At 44.9% G+C, this 19,724-nt stretch overlaps 3 protein-coding genes across 4 annotated transcripts; all 3 read right to left on the reverse strand.

Moving 5' to 3' along the window:
- Positions 1-46: 46 nt before the first annotated feature.
- On the reverse strand, positions 47-4,707 carry LOC133893214 (dol-P-Man:Man(6)GlcNAc(2)-PP-Dol alpha-1,2-mannosyltransferase). Its single transcript, XM_062334191.1, has 10 exons — positions 4,263-4,707; positions 3,319-3,406; positions 3,041-3,200; positions 2,707-2,927; positions 2,327-2,622; positions 1,378-1,489; positions 1,155-1,293; positions 660-856; positions 483-572; positions 47-395 (listed from the first exon to the last, which is right to left on the reverse strand). Exons 1-10 carry the CDS (start codon positions 4,547-4,549, stop codon positions 255-257), a joined length of 1,731 nt encoding a protein of 576 aa, XP_062190175.1. The 5' UTR covers positions 4,550-4,707; the 3' UTR covers positions 47-254.
- Positions 4,708-5,284: 577 nt separating this feature from the next.
- Positions 5,285-9,605, reverse strand: LOC133893270 (phosphoenolpyruvate carboxylase 2-like). Its single transcript, XM_062334262.1, has 8 exons — positions 9,154-9,605; positions 8,660-9,054; positions 8,480-8,564; positions 8,165-8,387; positions 7,929-8,032; positions 7,694-7,784; positions 7,416-7,570; positions 5,285-7,182 (listed from the first exon to the last, which is right to left on the reverse strand). The coding sequence occupies exons 1-8, from the start codon at positions 9,463-9,465 to the stop codon at positions 5,500-5,502; spliced, it is 3,048 nt and encodes a 1,015-aa protein (XP_062190246.1). The 5' UTR covers positions 9,466-9,605; the 3' UTR covers positions 5,285-5,499.
- Positions 9,606-10,629: 1,024 nt separating this feature from the next.
- On the reverse strand, positions 10,630-19,411 carry LOC133893258 (SCAR-like protein 2). 2 transcript variants are annotated; one of them, XM_062334252.1, is made up of 10 exons: positions 18,907-19,411; positions 16,848-17,011; positions 16,026-16,149; positions 15,834-15,966; positions 15,103-15,206; positions 12,055-14,983; positions 11,867-11,959; positions 11,371-11,475; positions 11,083-11,190; positions 10,630-11,000 (listed from the first exon to the last, which is right to left on the reverse strand). In XM_062334252.1, exons 1-10 carry the CDS (start codon positions 19,098-19,100, stop codon positions 10,962-10,964), a joined length of 3,993 nt encoding a protein of 1,330 aa, XP_062190236.1. In that variant the 5' UTR covers positions 19,101-19,411; the 3' UTR covers positions 10,630-10,961. The 2 variants fall into 2 exon arrangements, with proteins under 2 accessions (XP_062190236.1, XP_062190226.1); XM_062334242.1 differs by having other exon boundaries at positions 12,055-14,986.
- Between the last annotated feature and the right edge of the window lie 313 nt (positions 19,412-19,724).

Raw genomic sequence — 19,724 nt, forward strand, 5'->3', positions numbered from 1 at the left:
CGGCAATGAGCGCCTGCTGATTAGTAAACCGCTCGAGACATCCAAATCACAGAAAAGGTTCAATAACCACTCCAAACGAGTGGCAAATGCCTGGACTACGGGCTAATTCAGTTATACAACTCGTATGACCGCAGCGATCAGTCTACATGAAACATAGCCAGCACTACACACTGGGAAAACGCATTTGGATCAGTTTTGCCTGGAAAATTTTATGATTTAGCTCAGTAAAGCAAATGCAACATGTCTGCTCCAGATTACCCTTGGTCAGTACGAAGCCTCCTCAGCAACTTGTACAGGCCGAAAACATTGTTTTGTTGCCATTGGTATGGTATGAAGAACGACCGATATAACGCAGGGGAAAGCTCTCTATCTAGGAACGGTAGCGCTGCCAACGTCTGCAAGAGTATATGGAGGGTTATCAGATGGCAGAAATAGAACTGGGATCTTACACATCTGTAGGAAGATTACGATTGTGGATCTACCTCCCATGTTGACAAGTCATTTCCACGTGAGGGATAGGGTCGCCTTAGATCAAGTTCCACCAGCAAGTCACATGCTCCAATGTCTTTCAGCTGCAACCAAATGTAAAAATCAGCTGTACTCAGTGTTCTGTTAAGAGGAAAAGTGTGATGTAAAACTTCAAGGTGAAAGAAAAGTACATATTGCTCCTCAGCGGCCTTATTCTTGTTATTGAAGTACGATGGGGCAGCAGTGGTGCCTCCCAGAGTCTCATTGAAGGGAACTGGAAGAAGCCCTCGGAAGCCATCATCTATCCAGCGGACTTCACTGATATAGGAGGGTATGAAGAATGACGACGGATAGCGATGCCACTCGCTCCCAACACAGAGAATAGACCCTGTAAACAAAAGGTGCAGAAATTTAGCTAAACCAACTTACTTCATGGCACCCTGTTAAATCAGCTTTGCTTCATCCTTTGTATTAAGTGAAGCCGTCATATGAGAGGCTACAAACCTACAACAAATGTAGGTAAAAAGAAAAAAGAAACAGCGACAGAAGCCAATATTTTCTCTGGCATGTCTTAGTGTCTGATGTGTAATACCATAGCTTAGCAAACTAGGCATGAACAAAATCTATACTAGAGAAGTTGTATCACAAGAGGTATCTGTTTAATCAACACATTGGTATATGCTTACCAGGCCCAGAATCTTCATGGTATTCTAGATGCTGGTAGATCTGCAGAGGAGCACCATATCCATTGAGCATGGAGAATGTTCGGCTGTGAGAAGCACACAAAATAAAGCCAAGGATCAACGGTCGCAGGCCCTTTGCTATCTGTCACATGTATCACAAAACAATTTTAAAACAATTCCCAGTTAATAAAAGGGGGTAGATGTCATGGAAACACTCTGAGCTAACCTTTTCAAAGATAGACTGCTCAGAAGAATATTTGTCATGGAAAAAATCAGGAAAGCTGTCAATAACAGCTGCAGCTGCAACACATATCAATGGATAAATTGGATATAGAAACCTGCACAAACAGAGCAGAAAAAAGTTTGGTTAGTTTCGATATGTTCCGTTTGTACATTAGCAACAACAAGCAAGTACTTGGAGACTATCAAGGAAGACTCTTCAATAACTAGTCGTTTTCAATTTTTCATACCCCAACATGATGCCGCTATTTTCGTACACCTATATAGTGATGACACTGATACAGAAAACCTGGCAGTTACTCTAAATGATTGGCTACCAGCAGCAACTAATCAAAATGGTTTACAAGTTGCAACATACAAGGGCAAACTAGCTGATTTGGCTGAGCGTAGAATCATAAATTTTGGATTTTTAGATTTAAGCATATTTCAAGGCTACCCTGTGCCAAATTGTGTGTATTAAGTCTAAATGTGCAACCTAAATACACATTTTAAAATTAATCCAACAGAAATACAAGTAACCCAAACACCTCAGCAACTTGGAAGATTGCAGGTTAAAACAAAGTTTAGGAAACCTCATTTTTTGTGTCTGAACACTCCAGTCTCAGAAAAATTGAACTGGTTACTGCAGAGGAACAATGCAGTTTAAGGGATACAACAGAGAAAATGTAAGTTGAAAAAAAAAAGTGTCTCCAAGTCATTCATCAAACTCAGCTGTCAAGCCAAAATGCCAAATAGACGCAACTGCTCAAGCAGAAGCATATGCTGGGTTCAAGAATCAATGGTAGGCAAATAAAAAAAATAGTAACTCTAGTTGCCTCTTCATGATCTTCATGCAGATAAATATTGTTCCACTGAAAAGGAGATTTTTCCTATATTACATTGCATATTCAAGTGTTCAACTGATTCATAAGAACATATTTATAATTCATGCTTACCTTTCTTCCTTGTGTGCCTGCAAAGACATGAAAGCCAACCAGATATAGACAGGAGAGACAACTATCAGTAGATCTGGAGCATATTTCTTTCTTGCAAATGGTGCAACCCCCAAGAACAGAAGAGCCAGAATGAAGGCAAAATTGAAGTTATTAAATCCATTCCTGAAGTAGAATAAAGGCCCTTCGGTTCCATACAAGTGGCTTTCACCACCACCAAGAACATTATATTTCAGAAGATTGAACACCGAGAATGTCCATCGACCATAGCAGTAATAATCAGCAACAAATGAAAGAACCTAGCATAAATTTGTCATGATCAAATCAAGTTTGAACTTCTTCACATCGTAAACTAGTGAAATTATTGTACAGGTTTTACTCACAAGAAGACAAAGTGAAGTCAGAAGTCCAGACAAGAATACTCGCTTGAACGATCCTCTAATTAACGAGTAAATGGTAACAGGGAGAAAAACCAAAACTGAGAAAGGCCAACCAAGGATTACTCCAGCAGCTGCAACCGAGACTGCAACAGCATATTTCTCAAGAAGGAACAGTGCTGACGAAAGTGTTACAGCATACATTGAAAATGAACTTGGCAGGAAACCTGAATCGGGGTATACAAAATGAGATTAGCTAACATTTTAGGTGGAACAGTTACACATTTGCAATAGAATTTCCATTCGGCAAAGGAAATTGAATTTAAGACAGGGAACATACTGGTACTGGCAAAGAAGCAACCACTGGTCAAGCATAGCATTGCAAGAACGTAACAAGCAGGTCTCTTTCCATATCTTCTTGAAATAGCAACCACCAGAACAGTTTCGGTTATAGTTGAAATAAGACCAAGAAAGATTCTCACTGAATAGAACACACGAACCTTTACAATCACAACAGAATAGGTGAATTATATAATTAGTATTAGGCACAAATGGGCAGTAAGAAACAGCGGGCAAGTCTAAAAATGTGAACAAAACAAAGACTGAAACGCCACAAACCTTATGATCACCAAAGATCAATGAAGCAGGCCCAGCTACAAGTGTGTGAATGAAAAGGTACAAATATGACCTAAGAGCAAAGTTGGAACTGCAAGATTGACATTGCAGACAGTCAAAATCAAAGTCCTTTTATGAACCTACTATACCATACAGAACATAATATAAAAATCATTGCTAGTATCTCATCAAACCCAGTTTCTAACTGAAACTCCAAGGAACACAAAGCATCTGAAACTCAAACATAAAAGAACCTTCAAATCAGCATATTGCCAGTTTAAGATAGTTGTGACAATATATGCGCATTAAAACTTCTGCATCCTGATGATTAACCCTTTCCAAATCAGTGTAATCACTCGTTATGTGAAACTTCAAACCTATGAAATCTGGTCAAGCACCATGCAAGTCCTCGAATAAAAACAAATGCACTATAATAAGCATATCCCACAAAATGGAAATATGCATTAGTCTAATACCTAAACCGCTCCCTTGAAACGAAATGAAAGCCAACATTCACAGAATCACTGCCTAAAATATTTTAGAATGGTTGCACACTCCAGAACATCATATCATCACTTGCAAGCCACTGAATCAGTCAAACATCAGCAATAGACAATGCAGACCACTTCCCTCAGCACTAGCAATCCCACCAAATCTAGAACACTACATATCATGCCCTTAAACCTTCGAAATTTTTTGTGTAACCTGCAAGGCTGCAACCACCTAGAAGCAGACCTTAAAGCAAAACATTCCTAATCACGGCGTAGATCTTCAAATCTCCATCAAACTAATCATGATCACTTGCTAAAGCTCCCTCAAAATCCTCTCCTACTCCGAATCGGAGCACAGGTCATACACTCCCATCCCCGGCCATACCGCTCCGGAGTAGCAAGCGAACGGAATGGCCGACACAGCTAGGGTTTAGGGGGTGAGGTCCGAAAGTGCACCTGTACTCCCAGGTCTGAAAGCCGGAGCGGTAGAGGAGGAAGTGGAGAGGCTCCCAGTAGTTGAACACCTCGTCGCAGTCGTGGATCAGGTTGGAGGACGCGCTCATGTAGCGGAGGAGCCCGAGCGCCAGGAACGGGAGGAACCACCTGATGCCCTCCTCCTCCTCCTCGCCGTCCCCGCCGCCACCCGGGCGCCGCCTCCTGTCCTTGGCGTCCTTGGAGTACCCGTCGTCGGTTAGCGGCGACGCCGCCGTTGCCCGGCGCTGGCGCGCCGACGAGAGAGACATGGGCGCAGGCCGAGGCAATGGTGGGCTGGTCTTCGGAGCTTCGACAGTCGAGAGGGCAAGGGCAGCGTGGGTTTCTCCGTGGCCTAGAAGCTTCTGGATCTTTTGGTTCCTCTTTGGTCGCGCGAAGGAAAGCACAATTACAGATGGGTCCCTTGGTAGCTTTCCCTCTTTTCAAAAAGTTCCTCGTGCTTGCTTGATTCCTCCACTCCCTCCTCTTTTTGGTTCTCTTTGAAAAAGTACATCCAGCCGTATGGGTTAAAAGTTAAAACTTCACTCCTAAGCAATTCTGCAATTGTGCCACTTAACTTCACATAGCATGTTTTTGGAGTTCAACTTTACAGGAGTTCACTCTTCTTCTTGCAAAGTTGATCTCACACAGAACAAGGATTTTTTTTTTATCTCCAACAGGAAATTTTTCATCTATTCTGAATGTTTGATTTGACGATCACCCAAAGATTGCAGTCGCAAAGCATGAAGTGTGTTGCGCTGAACTCTCAGATTTTAGAAAATATCAGAGACTGTAGTAGGAGATGTTTTTCTTTTCAATTGATCTACTCTAGCCGATCATGTAATAAAGCTGCACATACTGTAGTAGGTGTTGACGTGGAATGTGTGGTATTGTGAAGCGCTCTTGTCGGTCCGTGATTGTCTAGAGCTAGATTGTAACCCTGCTATCGGTTAATGAATGAAGCTCTTTGATAAAAAAAAAAAAAAGAATTCGAGGCAAGAACTGAAGAACAAGTGAACAGCACGATTTGTTCTTGACCTGACCTCACCAGTCACCACCAAGAGACGAACAGTGTGATGCGTTGCCACTCTACAATCATTTTTTTTTTCACCGTCCTTTTATTCAGAAAAGCTTGCCAATCACAGGTCACGTACATGCAATGGACACGTGTATAGTCAAGATTAGAATCGCCAGCGAGCGTCGAGCGACCGCAAGTAGCCAATTAGCCGGTGTTCTGCATGCCCGCGGCTATGCCTTTCATGGTGAGGATGAGCGTGTCCTCCAGCCCGGGGTCGTACTCGCTGCTGGGGTTCAGCTTCACCAGACTCTCCGCCGTCGACGTCGACGCCAGCAGCTCCTTGGACAGCGGCGCCCCGCGCGCCGCCGGCCTGAACCTGCCGTCCCGGATCCGCTTCAGCGTGTAGGCCTGGCACGCGTTCAGCGCCGTGATGTACGAGTCCCGCAGCATCAGCCGCTGTCGCAGGTACGGGTCGCTCTCCAGGAGGTCTGAATGCCCGGCCACCTGCAGGAGCAGGCTCTCTGTCTCCGCGTAGTTGGCTCTCAGCTGCTCGCCGAACGGGCGCAGGTCGTCGGGGACGAGGAGCTTGTCGTAGAGCGCGGCGATGCCGGGGTCGCCCTTGGCGAAAACCATCTCCAGGAGGTCGATGGTCACACGGAAGAAGGGCCACTCGTCGTACATCTCACGGAGCGTGGCGAGGCCGTCGGCGGTCTGCGCCGCGTGACGGAACGCGGCGCCGAAGCCCAGCCACACGGGGAGGTGGAACCGCGTCTGCGTCCACGCGAAGATCCACGGGATGGCGCGCAGGGACTCGATGCCGCCGCCGGGCTTCCGCTTCGACGGCCGGCTGCCGATGTTCATCCGCCCGTACTCCGTCTCCGGCGTCGCGGAGCGGAAGTACTCCACGAAGCGCGGTTCTCGGAACACGATGGACCGGTACTCCTCGGTGGACACCGCGGCCATGTCGTCGAGCAGGCGCCGCCACTCGGGCTTCGGGGACACCGGCGGGTTCATGCCGTGCTCCAGCGTCGCTGCCGTGAACCGCTGCAGCGTCCGGAAGCAGAGGTTCTCCTCGCCGAACGACTTCTCGATGACCTCGCCCTGGATGGTCACGCGGAGCGAGCCATTCACAGTGTTCGGCGGCTGCGACAGGATGGCGAGGTGGCTCGGCCCGCCGCCACGTCCCACGGTGCCGCCCCGCCCGTGGAAGATGGTCAGCTTCACGCCGTGCCGCTCCGCCACGCCCACGATCTCCTCCTGGGCCTTGTACAGCTGCCACGCCGCGGACAGCCGGCCGGCGTCCTTCCCGGAGTCCGAGTACCCGATCATGATCTCCTGCTTGCCGCCGATCCGTTCCTTGTACCAGTCGATGGAGAAGAGGAGCTCCATGGTGGCGGGCCCCTGCTGAAGGTCGGCGAGCTTCTCGAACAGCGGCACGACTCTCAAGGGCCTCTTGACGCCGCACTCCCTCTGCAGCAGCTCGACGGCGAGCACGTCGGACGGCGCGGTGGCCATGGAGATGATGTACGCGCCGAAGCTGTCGTCGGGGAGCTCAGCGATGACGCGGAACGTGCCGAGCACGTCGGCAACCTCGTCGGACTGCGGCAGGTCGGTCCCGAAGAGCGGGCGCTTGCCACGAAGCTCCGAGACAAGCCATTCCTGGCGTTGCTCCTCGGGCCATTCCCGGTAGGAGCCGATGCCGAGGTGCGTGGTGATCGCGTCCATGGCGTCGGTGTGGCGCTCAGACTCCTGCCGGATGTCGAGCTTGACGAGGGTGAGGCCAAAGGTGGAGACCTGGCGCATGAAGTCCAGCAGACTGCCGTCGGCGATCAGCTTGTCGCCGCAGTCGCGCAGCGATCGGTAGCACAGCTCAAGAGGCTCCAAGAACTGCAACAAGCCGCACTCCCAACTCAGTGTAAGACATAGATCATCAAATGAACTCGATTAGATTTGGTGAGCCAGCTGAGTTTAGCCTGTGTTTTATATGTTTGGAAAAAGGGAAGATACAAGGGAAACTCTGCCGAAATGTGTCATCAAGCTTTCTGTTTGGCTACAAGTAGGTGTTAGACGATAACCTCTGGGTACGTAGATATCTGTGGCGTTACAGAAAATTTACAAACCTGCTTGACACTGATGTAAGTCTGGTCTTCTGGGATGTTAGAAACTCCGTGCGACAAGATCTGCCGAGCACGCTCGCAGGTGTTGTACAGCTTGTCCCTCACATCGCCGAGTACGATCCGGTAAGGTTCTCGCGGAGAAATCTGCTTCCAAAACTCTGCAACAGATGACATGCTCTGGTTCACCGTTAGACAACTGAACAATGCTCTAAACACATATGTGATATGTGCATGGATAGATAGACGAAATTGTTCGAGCTTATGCATACAATCAAGCATACCAATGTAGTATTTGGCGTACTTCCGCGAAGACTGCCGGTGCAATTCGTCGGCGCGGCCTCGAAGCTCGTCGTTGCAGCGCCACATAGAAAGCTTCAGAGGAACAAATGTGCCGTCAGAGCTTCAAGGAGAACGGCAAGGAGACAAAAAAGACTTGTTGTACCAAGAGTTGAATTGTACGAAATTAACAGTGACTGCAGTGCCCGTGTCCTTGGGCCCATCAGAAATTCAGTGTACCTCGAACATCAAATCCGCCATCTTGGAGAAGTACATGTTCGCAGCCATCATCCTGGCCAGCAAGCACACGTCCCTCGTAACTTCAGGAGTAACTCTCGGGTTCCCTGGGACGTGAATTGAGAAGCCAAAGGTTAAGGGCCTGGAAGGAAGTCGGAACGCAGGAATTTCACTGAATCTTTGCAGGAATACAGGAGATTTCCCGTGCATTTGCCAAGATGTGGCGAGCTGTTTATTACCATCGCGGTCTCCGCCCATCCATGAGGAGAACTGGATGAGAGGGGCGTTGTAGGGGAGGCGCTCGTCGATGCCAATGTTCTTGAGCGCCGTGTCGACGCGCCGGAGGAACTTGGGCACGCCGTTCCAGATGGTGTCGTCGAAATAGCTCATCCCCGCCCGCATCTCGTCCTGCGGGGTCGGCTGCGCCCGCCGTATCTCGTCCGTCCTGAAAGCCGCAAGAATCTGCAAAGCACGACGCCAACACCTCTGTCGGTTTCAGGTTGCATCACACACCAGTTGAACTGACATAGAACATGGCATGTTGCGTCACTTGCCTCTCTCTGAAGGGCCTCGTCGATCTCCTGCCGCTCGTTCTCGGCGGTGCCCTCGACGCAGAGCTGCGTCAGACAGCTCCTAATCCTGAGACAGACAACGACGACAAGAAGAAGATAAGCTAGCTCGCCGTTGATCAACTGCAGTGAAGCTCAGCTTATCGGCGGTGCTAGCTCACTGACCTCGCGTGCTTCTGAAGTAGCGACCGTCTGACGGACTGCGTGGGGTGCGCGGTGAGGACGAGGTCGATGGTCTGGCTCCTGAGCGCGTCGAACACCTCCCGAGGCGTCTTGCCGAGGGTGCCCACCAGCCGTTGGAACGTCTCGTCGATGTCGGACTCCGTGGACGCCGAGGCCTCGTCGGCGAAGCCGCCGCGCCGGTCCTTCTCCGCCTTCTTGCGGTACACCATCTGTGCCTCCTCGGCGATGTTGGCCAGGTTGAGCATGTGCGAGAAGGAGCTCGCCACCATGATGGCGTCGCCCACGTCCAGGCTTGTCAGGAGCGCGCCGAGCTCGTCCAGCCTCGCTGGGTCGCCGTCGCTGTGGTACTCACCAGACAGCCTCAGGCACTCCTCAACCTACGCCGCGTGATTCAGCAGCAATTCTTGATCACTTTGCAATCGTGGCGCATCGAATCGAGCTCGGAAAAGTGCAGGAGAAGGTAATCATGTGTGTACCACTTGTCTGAAGTCGCTGCCGTGCAGGTCCTGGAGGATGTCCAAGAACCGCGCGACGAGGAGGGTCTCGTAGTCCACCAGGCGGTCGTCCTCGGACACCTTCCCCGGCGCGAGCTGCCGGAGGTGGGCGTCGATGGACTGCCGCACCTCGGCGGCGGCGCTGGCAGGCCCCGCCATCTCGCCCACCGCCTTCGCCTCCGCGGACGGCACGCTCCTCGCTCGGCGCACTGTGCACCCTGCGAGCTTGAGACTCCTCCGGCTTGCCGGAAGCCCCACGAAGAGGGTGAACGGTGCAAGACGGAGGCAAACCATGGTGCCTCGCGTCGTACGGATTCGTACGCGTATCAGGACATGGGAAGTACGTCGAGCTGCAACGAGGGAACGCCATTTCCCCAGGTTTTAAAAAGGGAGGAGAAGCAAGAGAGGATCTTGTGGGTATCACGGCTGCTAATATCATCGTCTCCGTTGTGGCTAAGGTAAGGGGCTAGAAGCTAAACCCATACGTGCCATACAATGTTCGATTGACGTTTCGTCGCTCAGTCCTTCGTGTGATGATTATGAGAAGTCAGGCTTCGCTTGTTTGGATGCATGTTGCGGCCCCAAAACCGGTTCCGGTCTTCTGCTCCTTTCGGAACCTGACGCTTTGGGTACTCGAAGAGCTGCAGCTGGTTTTTGATCTGTAGGTAGAGGAAAATTGGACCAGCAGAGGCAGCCAGAACATCTACAAAAAGAGGGGGAAAACAGATGGAGGGAAAGCTTCAAAATCTTCTCTGTTAGAATATGCCAAGGAACAATATGTTAAAAAGTTGGAGGAAAAAAAAACAAGTAGAAGACAAACGGCATTACAAACTCACTAAAAAAAGGAATAAGAAATTGCAATATCTTGCAGAAAATAGATCATCGTGCTCCTTCAACAGAATTTTATGAAAATAGCTGCCAAATACGACCACTTCAACCATTGTTGTGTTAACCACATCAAAATCTTACCAGAATTGGACTGATGTATAATCAAAACATGTATTGCCTGACTCAGGTTTAGTATCATGCAATAGTGTATGAAATAGATATTCACTTGGACAACAGACTCCTCTTCAAATCTTACAACAAATACTATCACCAGAAAGAAAGAGCATCTTATGTTAAAAAAAATGAAGTAGGCCAGCATAAAAAACACAGAAAACAATAGACAAAAGGATAAGTTGAAGTAATTCTTGAATGATATTACACTGACTAAGCTAGATATGGAATAAAGTGGAAGAAGTTATCTACCATGAGTAACTCTTGAATGAATTTTCACATTTATACGTATATACCTGAAGTTACCCCGTAAACCTCAGGAACAAATAAGTAAATAAAGTGGGAGAAGTTATGGAATACAGAAGGCTCCACAGAAAACATGAGCTGACAGGGTAATGCAAATGAGACTTCTCGCTTCAGAGTTATCGATTTGTTCATGACAGCAAAAAGAAAGATGTCTTTTGCAACAATATGCCCCATCTTATTATCATTGCAAAGAAATTTTTTAATACAACACTAGAAAAGATAGCTTAGATGCTTATTTTTTATCAGTTGATCTCCCTATCATAAATAAATAATGAAAACAGATTTACATAATTTGGAAATGATCTAACATTTCCACAAACATAGAGATCTGCGATAGAATACACTAATATGAACTAAAAAGGGGGTACAAAAACGACCTGCAAAATCTAATTACAACAAAGAAAAAGATGTTATTCACATTTTCTCACTTCTTGTAATAGCTGAATATACAGAAAAGATTACTGTAGACATCCACAGTTAGGTGGTCATATATCACTCCAGTTATCATCATCACTGGCCACAGCCTGATAACATGGAACTAATCAGAGGGGAACCAAAGAATAGCCCAAAAACTAACATGAAGGGAAAAATTAACACAATACTAACCTGCCGGATTGCATTTGCCTTCTCCAAAATTGCTACAACTTTGGAATTGGCAGTGGATTGTGATGAGGTGTCTGCCTTAGATGCGTTTGTTCGCCTTAAATTGAAGGTCTGCATAACACAAACATATTGACCAGTTGGTTAGGCTTTATAGGGAGGGGGCCTTCTGTTAAGTACGGTGCTATATTGTATCATGTGGACAGCCAGGCAAGAAATTAGAAATCTCGAGTTACAGGGTCCAACAGAGTGTTATGCAAATACAAGTGCAATGGTCAAACATATTCAAGATACCTTGCTCCTGATTTGTTGAAGCAACTCATCCCTTTCGTCCAAGCTTTTAATGTCACTAACTACAGCTTTTGACCTTTCATGCCCATTAAGTTTCACCTGCTCTGACTGTAACAGTTTGTTACGTAAAATGGATTAAAAATATCAGAAAATGTATGCCAGAATCGAATGCTATAAAGTTAATGAGCTTTCTAATTTCAAGAATCACAAGAATCAGCTGATCGGGACTTCTATTGGTTTTAGTTGGCAAAACAAATGGCCACAAGACTTCTGTGCTGCATGTGGACATGGTTAGTAAATGTTGAACAGTGTTGCGGGTCAGATAGCATTTTCTGAATCGCAATTCATCAGATTTGCGGTATGCATTCAAGTTTTTCCCCTTTCTGGGCCATCAATATGTTTTGCCAAAGAAAACACAAAACTTGTGAGATTTCTCACAAGAATATAAGCTCATAAAGAATAATATAACAGACTTTTCAATTAAAAGAGCAGAACAAACCTTATCCCTGATCTGCTGAAGCAGACTTGATTTTATCTCAATGATACCAGGGGGGTTATTAATTTCCTTTACCTCATCAATTTTTTGAACATCCTACATACACCAAGCATATTATTTCATCAACAAGATATAACAACAGTTATTAACACAAGTTTTCAAATAGGGAAAATCAAATAAATGGTCCATACCACTTCCTTAGGATGTTCCTGTGGACCTGGTGGTGCAATCGGCGGAAGATATTCTTCCTGGGCAGAAGTGTGTACATGTGGTAGACTTGAGGCTTTCCTAAGCATATCTTTAACTGTAGTGTCTCTTTCTTCTTCCTTCGAAGTTGTTTGCCTCATCATCATCCACTGCATTGGGGGGAGAGGAGGTGGTGGTGGCAACTGATCTTCATCGAGTGACAAATTCACTGGATTATGTGGAATGGAGGGTTCACCATTTTGATTATCGTTTCTGGACATCAGAGTATCAAAATTTGGAAGTTCTTCAACAGTATGGGATTCTAATGTGCCTAGATCATTCTGATCCCCAATATCTGCAAGCGAAACAGATGACTTCATGCCAGATATATTCATTTGCTCAAGTCCCATATAGCTAGATATAGGCGCTGTTGATGATCCTATCTGAGAATCGTCATACAACTCATGTTCCTCCAGTCCAACTCCAACTTCTTGATCCCACACCTCAGAGTTTGAATATAAACGTGGACTTAGATCATCATATGAAGAATAACTATAGGATCTACCAAACGTGTCATCTTCAGACTCAGAACCACTGCCTGGCTGTGGAACAGAAGACTCTGAAAGTAACTGAAATGTCGGTAACATCATATCATCCGAAGTTTCATGAATATTACCATGACAGAAATCTAGGTTCAATTTTGACATCTCAAATGTACTCATGGGGTGAAAAGATATTTTCATATACTCAAGCGGCGGAGATGATTTCTCAGAGCACCGGCAGCTAGAAAAAACCGATGCTTTGGACAATCCATTCGTTCCATTTTCTGTTTTCTTCTCAAACTGAGATTCCTCAAATACTGTTTTGCTTGGTTCTATAATAGGATTCAGGGTAGATTCATCATTTGCACTTGCATCAGTGTTCGCTCTCCCTGATGATATAGTAAGATCGGTATATTTTGGAGAAGTTCTTCTCTGAAGTGTATTAGCAAGAAATTTTTGTGCAATGCTTGAGAAGTTTGATGCAGAAACCATACGCATGTTATTTCTCCCAGCCATGTCGGTTGAGCAAGTTTCAACACTTTCTTTAGAGTCTAGAAGCTCACTTATTGAAGTATGCTTGCCAATCATATTATTGTGCTCAAAGGATGAGGAAAAATCAGAGGGCCCATCTGCTTGACTATGAACTGAATCAGATGTTCTTGCTGCTGATTGATTAGCCCCTGAGTTGTTGGGGTTTGCAGAACCAGGACGGATACCAACAAGCTTTCCCACGAAGCTGCTGGTAATTGATGTGTTTCCATTAGGAATGTCTACAACTGCTGATTCACTAGGCTTTGAACAATGCAATTCTGCGAATTCAGTTGAATGGCTCTGTTGAGGTTCTTTAAAACAAGGTGGTGTATCCTCCCTTGTTCCATCTTGGGAGACAAATACTGGAGGTTTCGATGGTTCAAGTCCAAAGAGCCCAGCATTTGTCCAGAGTTTAACTGACAATACTCCAATAGAAGTGGTAGAGATATCTGTAGGAACATCTTGAGTTACACATTTGTTCTCCAATGGCTCGTTAAGAGGATCGCTCCATGAATTAGATTCTTCAGTTACACTACGATCACCAACTTCCTCATGGCTCTTTCCAGGATGATCCTTTGGCCTACTTTCAGAAACAGCACATGAGTCATCAGAGCTATCACCAGGTGAGATTTCAGCAGCAGGTGCTGTCTTGAAGGCCTCATCAATCGGCATGTTGGAAATGGTAGGTACGGATACAACATTATTAGTGGCTTCATCAATAAAATTGCCAGAAGCATTTTCTGCATTACTCTCAGGGGTTTGGTTGACAACAGATGAATTTTTATTGGAAGGAATAACTGTGTAGGCAGGCAACCCTGGTTCTGAAATCTCAGGAAAATCTCCAGGATGACCTTCTGCCTTACTCTCAGGTAATTTATCGGAAACAGGGGATCTTTGGTTGGGAGGTATAGCTGTATGCACTTGCAGTGACGGCTCTGAAATCTCATAAGGATCTCTGCAAGCAACCTCTGCATTACTCTCATGGATATTAGTGATAACAGATGAGTCCTTATTGGGAGGTACAGCAGTATGATCTGAAGATTCTGGCCATGAAATCTTAGGGGGGTCTGCATTTGGCAAACTGGGAAAATCAGCTATTCTTTCAGAAGCCAAAGACATCTCAGAATCTTGACATCTTTCAGCAACAGAGGAATCAGGATGCTGTGAAACAATATTATCATTTGCCCCCACTTGAGGCGCTTGAGCACTGAACGAAGGTACTGCATTCACATGATTTTTAGTTTGAAATTCAGCTTCAGTTTCTGTCTCAGAGTCCAGTGTGTTAAGTGCATCCATGTAGTTGTCTGCTTCACCTGGAATCTCATCATGGTGGTTCAAGACTGATGGCAGTAATGGTGATTTTGTCCTTTTAAGTAAGGCCTCTTGCTGCTCCAAAGTATCCATCTCCCTAAGGTCAAATTCTTTCTGCCCAGGGCTAACACAAGTAGGTTCTGCATCTTCAGCCTTATCCATAGCAACATCGTCGCAGTAGACAGAACTTGTAGACATGATAATTGCAGCCTTTTCGTCCCATTTAACAGAAAGCGATATAGCAACCATATCATCTGGCAGGGAACCTTGCTTCAAATCATAACCTGAATTATCCACACTGCTACTGTTAAGTAGTTTGGGCGAAGGGGGGTCACTGAGCTTGTGCAGCTTAACATTTGATGACTTGCCATGACCATTCTCATGAGGCACTGTGGAAGGTTTTGTATCTAAAGCTTGTTCTAGTGAACTACGTCGTGCCTTTGAACTAAGCGAAGAAGATCTGCTTATATTGTCAGGATTAGATACTGCATCAGGTGTAGATCTATGATCTGAAAAGCTCTGGTCATCAGTGCTTAGAGATGCAAACTGCCTGCTGGAAAAACACACAATTAAGAATGCTGTGTCATTCAAATATAAGGGAGGAAAAGCCATTGAGGATGACGATGGATACACAATTATTGTATATTCAAGTTTGGAATGTGTCAACACCTGTTAGTAAATTGTACAGCAGTAAGTGATCGCTGCAATTCACCACTCCTATGCCTGGATGTAGGTTGTCCATGGTATGGCTCCCTTAGCCGTGATCCTTTTCTCTGCACAAGTTCATAAAGCTTTATTATGTCTTTTGGCAAATTCCCACCATGAGAACATGACTTGGTCTAAAAAATCATGAGTACATGACAAAAAATTACATCTGCCAAACTAACGCGAAATGTCAACAAGCCACAACCATTTGATACAGAAGCGATGAAGCACAGCGACTCAGCAATGCATTTAACAGTTATAAAAAATCTCCTTAGGTTAAGCATTTATGAAGCTAAACATGAAACAGGAAGGAGCTCCCAAAGATATTCAAGCAACACAATGACAAATCCAATTCTCATTTTGAAGGAGGAGCTATCTCTTTCTTACACAAGAGCAAAAAAAAAAAAACAATGACAAAAATTGTTGACAATATACCATGCAGTACTCTCAAAAGTGAAAAATACTAGTATGTACATGATAGTTTGCTAGAACAAGAACAATATTCTGATTTCTAACTGAAGTGGGAGTGAATTACAAAATAGTTGCACCTAGTCATTGTTTTAGATTGGTGTGCATTCAGCAATGTCACACATACATTGGTAGAATGCTCAATGTTTTTATGTGTAACAATGTGTTAAGTTTAAGGGAGTTAAGCACAGATATTAACTTCAGGTACTGAGAATAAAGAATAGAACCTTGATTTTCTGAGATCTCTTTTCTCTTTGGAGATTAGCAGTTTTGTCTGCTCCCATCATATCCCATGCTTTCTTGAAGTAGGATGGATCAGAATATCTCTTTAAACATGCCCCAGCGCCAGCATTATCAAATCTGAAAGGCAATAATTTTAGATGTTGAAAATGCTTATTAAAGAAAACATCAGTACTTACTTATCGAGAAGGTAAAGTCGTGGTGGATCTCGGCATTCTTCGTAGGAATCCATCATAAAACGAGGCAGATCAGTGGATAGCAGGTGGTTTTGCTCATATTGAAGCTGAGTGTGCCAATCAGAGCCTGTGTTTTATCAGCAAATTCAGTAAAACTGCAAGATGATTTTAAATCAATGCACTAGCAATGGGACATTTTTTACAATGTCAATCTAATCACGGTAAAGCTAAAGCAGAATTTTTTATAACCAACCAAGGCTGCTGTTACATCCATACATAGCCCATTTAACTTTTTGCAAAAAGGTTATGTACTTATTTACTAACACTAATTATAACATCCTGGCCTGGTAGTAGCGGCCTGAGTGGCCCACGAGTTGTGTCGTGGTAGTGTGTTAGTTTAAAGTGAGTAGTAATAGCCTGTAATCCCTTTTATGAGAAGGACAAAAGCATGACTGAGGTGCTACGCATGTGTAGCAGTGTAGGCTTGTCTCACATGAGGGCTGAGGGTTGAGCGAATTTTAGGCCCAGCCTGTTACAGAATATTATAATTATAATACAGATGGTACAACCTGATTAGCAAATTTGACCAGGTTTTTAGTTGGGCTGTGATGTTTCTGCTATATATCTGATGAAGATCAACATCAGCCAACTTTAACTAGTTTCAGTCCATTCTGATCAGCTAGTACCTTAGTGGTCAGATCAGTGTAAATTAAATGGTTAACACTGAGGGATTTGAATACTAATGGGAACCCTTAGCATGGTTTTCTATAGTACTGACTCCTAATCAGGGTATTTTTGACATTGATGGAGTAAATGGATAACTACCTGGTACATAGGCAAAATGAATGTGGCTCTTCTGATTCTTCACAGCTTTTTCAAGAGATGGAAGTGCTGCTTCAATGTTCTGCACTCGAGTCAGCACCTTACGCCCCCTGGCAGATGTAGTTATAACTTGCTCATGTAGGTCATGGAAAACATCAGCCGCAAATCTGGTATGACCAAAGTATTTCTTAGCATAGTAATTAGTAAAGTAAATTCAACCACTAGGCATGATAAATAGAGAATTTAACCAGTAGGCATGATTAACAGAGAACTCTAACAACACCCATTGACACCAAATGAAAGCTAGCTCATCAACTCCACCAAATAGTATCCTATCAAGAACCATGGTACGGTAAGTGAAAATGTACAGACCATTTATGTAATAAAAAAATAACATGGTAGAAGCATTAATAGGCGAAAACAATTTACCCTGCGTGGCGACAATTTTTCACTAGCAAGAAATGGAAACTGCCAGCAGCCATGGAGACTCTCCAGCCAAAATTAGCAAAGTCTCCTCGAGCACATACAGTTAAGGAAAAAGTCCATTTTACAACCCGCGACTATGAGCTCAATCTTCAATCTTATTTTCAACACTCAACTCTGAAACCGTTAGCTTTTCAACCTTGCCATAAATTTAGAGTGGTTTTGGGTGATTTGGCGCTGACATGGCGACATAGCCCAAGGTTGGAATGTTTTTTGAATCTAAAAATTAGTAAATGGGTTCAAATTTTCTGGAAAAGTTCTTGCTCACACTATGGAGAATTTATAACCTAATTACATTCTGTATAAGTGAAATAAAATATAACCGACCGACAAAAGGATTGTGTAAAGAGCTCAACCAATCCATCTTTTGCATGCCGATTAAACTTTAATTCATTTTATACCAAATTTATTTAGGTTCGAAATACTCTCATGTGCAACTGGATTTTTTTCCCAGAATGTTTTTAGTCATTTAAATTTTTCAAAATTTGAAAACCATGCCCAATTTCGAAAAATATTAAATGATTTCAAAAGGTTCTCGAAACAAATCTCAGTTGCTCATTGGAGTATCTAGAGCCTAAATCAATTTGGCCCGGAGAAAATTAAAGTTTAATCAGCACATGGAAAATGGTTTTATTTAGGTTTATACACTATTTTTTCAGGCTAATTATACTTTGTTTGAATAGTACAAAATATATTTAGTTTATAAATATTCCATAGGGTGAGTGGTTTTATTTCTTGAACTTTTGAAGTCATATTTTTTTAATTTTGAATTCAAGGTTAAAAAGTGGACGGTTTTAATAGTTCAGGGTTAAAAAGTGAACGGTTTCATAGTTGAGGGTTGAAAACCAGACTGAGCTCATAGTTGAGGGTTGTAAAATAGACTTTTTCCTAAAATTAACATATATCCCCAAATTCACCCAATCATCCACTAGACAATTTAAAACAGAACCTTTCAGCATCACCAACCACATCATAAGAACAAAAGGAAACTTTTCAACATAAACTCCTGCTAGCACGAGATGTTGCCTAAAACCTCAGTCCTAGAACGCAAAACACACAAACAATTCCCACCAATTCAGCAAAGCATGCCCCCCCAAACCGACCAAATGCGACCAAAAACTGCCTAAATGATACAAGCAGACTTAGCAGTTACATCATATGCCGCTCCAAAAACATGCAACTTTAGCACTATCCAATTCAGTCCTAACACTGGATCTCAGCAAAAAAAACCTGAATGCCGCCACTGCTAAAAAAAGACATTCAATTCCTTCCATGTGGTGCCACAATTTTCGATGGCCGGCACACCGAAACACTGTAATAATGATTCCTATAGCACAGCACTCCGCTCATTCACCCCAAGCGAATCCAACCACCTCAACGCCAGATCCTACTCGATATCACTCCTCCATTCAGAAGATGAAACCAAACACCCCAACCAGGGATCGAATTCTCCCCGCAAGCCGCCACACACGTAGACCACACCAGATCCCACCCTGGAACCACGGCTAGGCACACGGCCGCCGAATCGAACCGTACATAAAGCAGGGCGCGCGAGGGCAGCGAGGGAGAGGGGCCTTACTCCGCGAGATCTCCGAGCTGGCGCAGGATCCCGACGAGCCCCGAGACAGCTACGCCCTCGAGCAGTCCCTTGGGCTCCTCCTCTCCGGCTTCTCTCTTCCCCGCTGCTTTAGCTCCGCCGCCGCCGCCGCCGCCGTAGAGGTCGGGGTCCCCCAGCCCCACCTCATTCCGCACCTCGAACCTCACCAGAGGCATCGTGTCCACCCGCCTCGTCCGCCTCCTCCTCACCGCCTCGGCGCGGCAGCAACCCTCATGCCGCTATAGACGCCGACGCGACGCCGCAACGGCTACTTTTTTGGTGGCGCGGTGGGAGTGGGAGCAGGTGCGCCGGCTCACTCTGGTGGCTGGTTGCCGCCTCCGCAAGGAAGAGGAGGAGGAGCGCGGCTGAGAGAGCGAGGTGGACAGGAAGAGGAGGAGGCGACGCTGACCCGTGGAGAGCGGACAGCGGAGGGGAGGGGGCGCGTCGGTCTCCGACAAGGTGCGGGGCGAAAGGGACGGGGGGAGGAAAGGCAGCGCGAGCAAAATTGGTTATACTTCCTCCGATCACAAATACCAGTAAAGTCGTTTTAGGTTGATTCTAAGTTAAATATTTTTAATTTTAATTATAAATAATTAAAAATCTACATAAATTTACAATATAAGATTGATACTACTAAATTTATCAAAAAATAATTTATAATATATAACTCTTTTTATTTAATATAATATAATTTTATTAAAATTAATGGTTAAAATTTATTTTATAAGCCGTGTCGATGTTCTAAAGACTAATATTTCTGATCGAAGGAAGTACAAATTAATTTGCGTAACTAATCAGCC

The sequence above is a fragment of the Phragmites australis genome, chromosome 2 (assembly GCF_958298935.1).
Source record: "Phragmites australis chromosome 2, lpPhrAust1.1, whole genome shotgun sequence".
Classification (NCBI taxonomy): domain Eukaryota; kingdom Viridiplantae; phylum Streptophyta; class Magnoliopsida; order Poales; family Poaceae; genus Phragmites; species Phragmites australis.

Bases quoted from the DNA above. Each gene is read 5' to 3' on its own strand.
- LOC133893258 (XM_062334242.1), bottom strand. From the start codon at position 19,100: ATGCCTCTGGTGAGGTTCGAGGTGCGGAATGAGGTGGGGCTGGGGGAC. The intron at 15,967-16,025 runs GTAAGTACTGAT...ATTGCCTTTCAG, and splicing joins CGACTTTACCTTCTCGATAA to ATTTGATAATGCTGGCGCTG. The intron at 11,191-11,370 runs GTATCTTGAATA...TGTGTTATGCAG, and splicing joins TTCAACAAATCAGGAGCAAG to ACCTTCAATTTAAGGCGAAC.
- LOC133893214 (XM_062334191.1), bottom strand. From the start codon at position 4,549: ATGTCTCTCTCGTCGGCGCGCCAGCGCCGGGCAACGGCGGCGTCGCCG. The intron at 1,294-1,377 runs GTTAGCTCAGAG...TACATGTGACAG, and splicing joins AGCAGTCTATCTTTGAAAAG to ATAGCAAAGGGCCTGCGACC. The intron at 396-482 runs GTAGATCCACAA...ATACTCTTGCAG, and splicing joins ATGACTTGTCAACATGGGAG to ACGTTGGCAGCGCTACCGTT.
- LOC133893270 (XM_062334262.1), bottom strand. From the start codon at position 9,465: ATGGTTTGCCTCCGTCTTGCACCGTTCACCCTCTTCGTGGGGCTTCCG. The intron at 7,571-7,693 runs GTATGCTTGATT...CATCTGTTGCAG, and splicing joins GTACGCCAAATACTACATTG to AGTTTTGGAAGCAGATTTCT. The intron at 7,183-7,415 runs GTTTGTAAATTT...GGCTTGTTGCAG, and splicing joins CTTACATCAGTGTCAAGCAG to TTCTTGGAGCCTCTTGAGCT.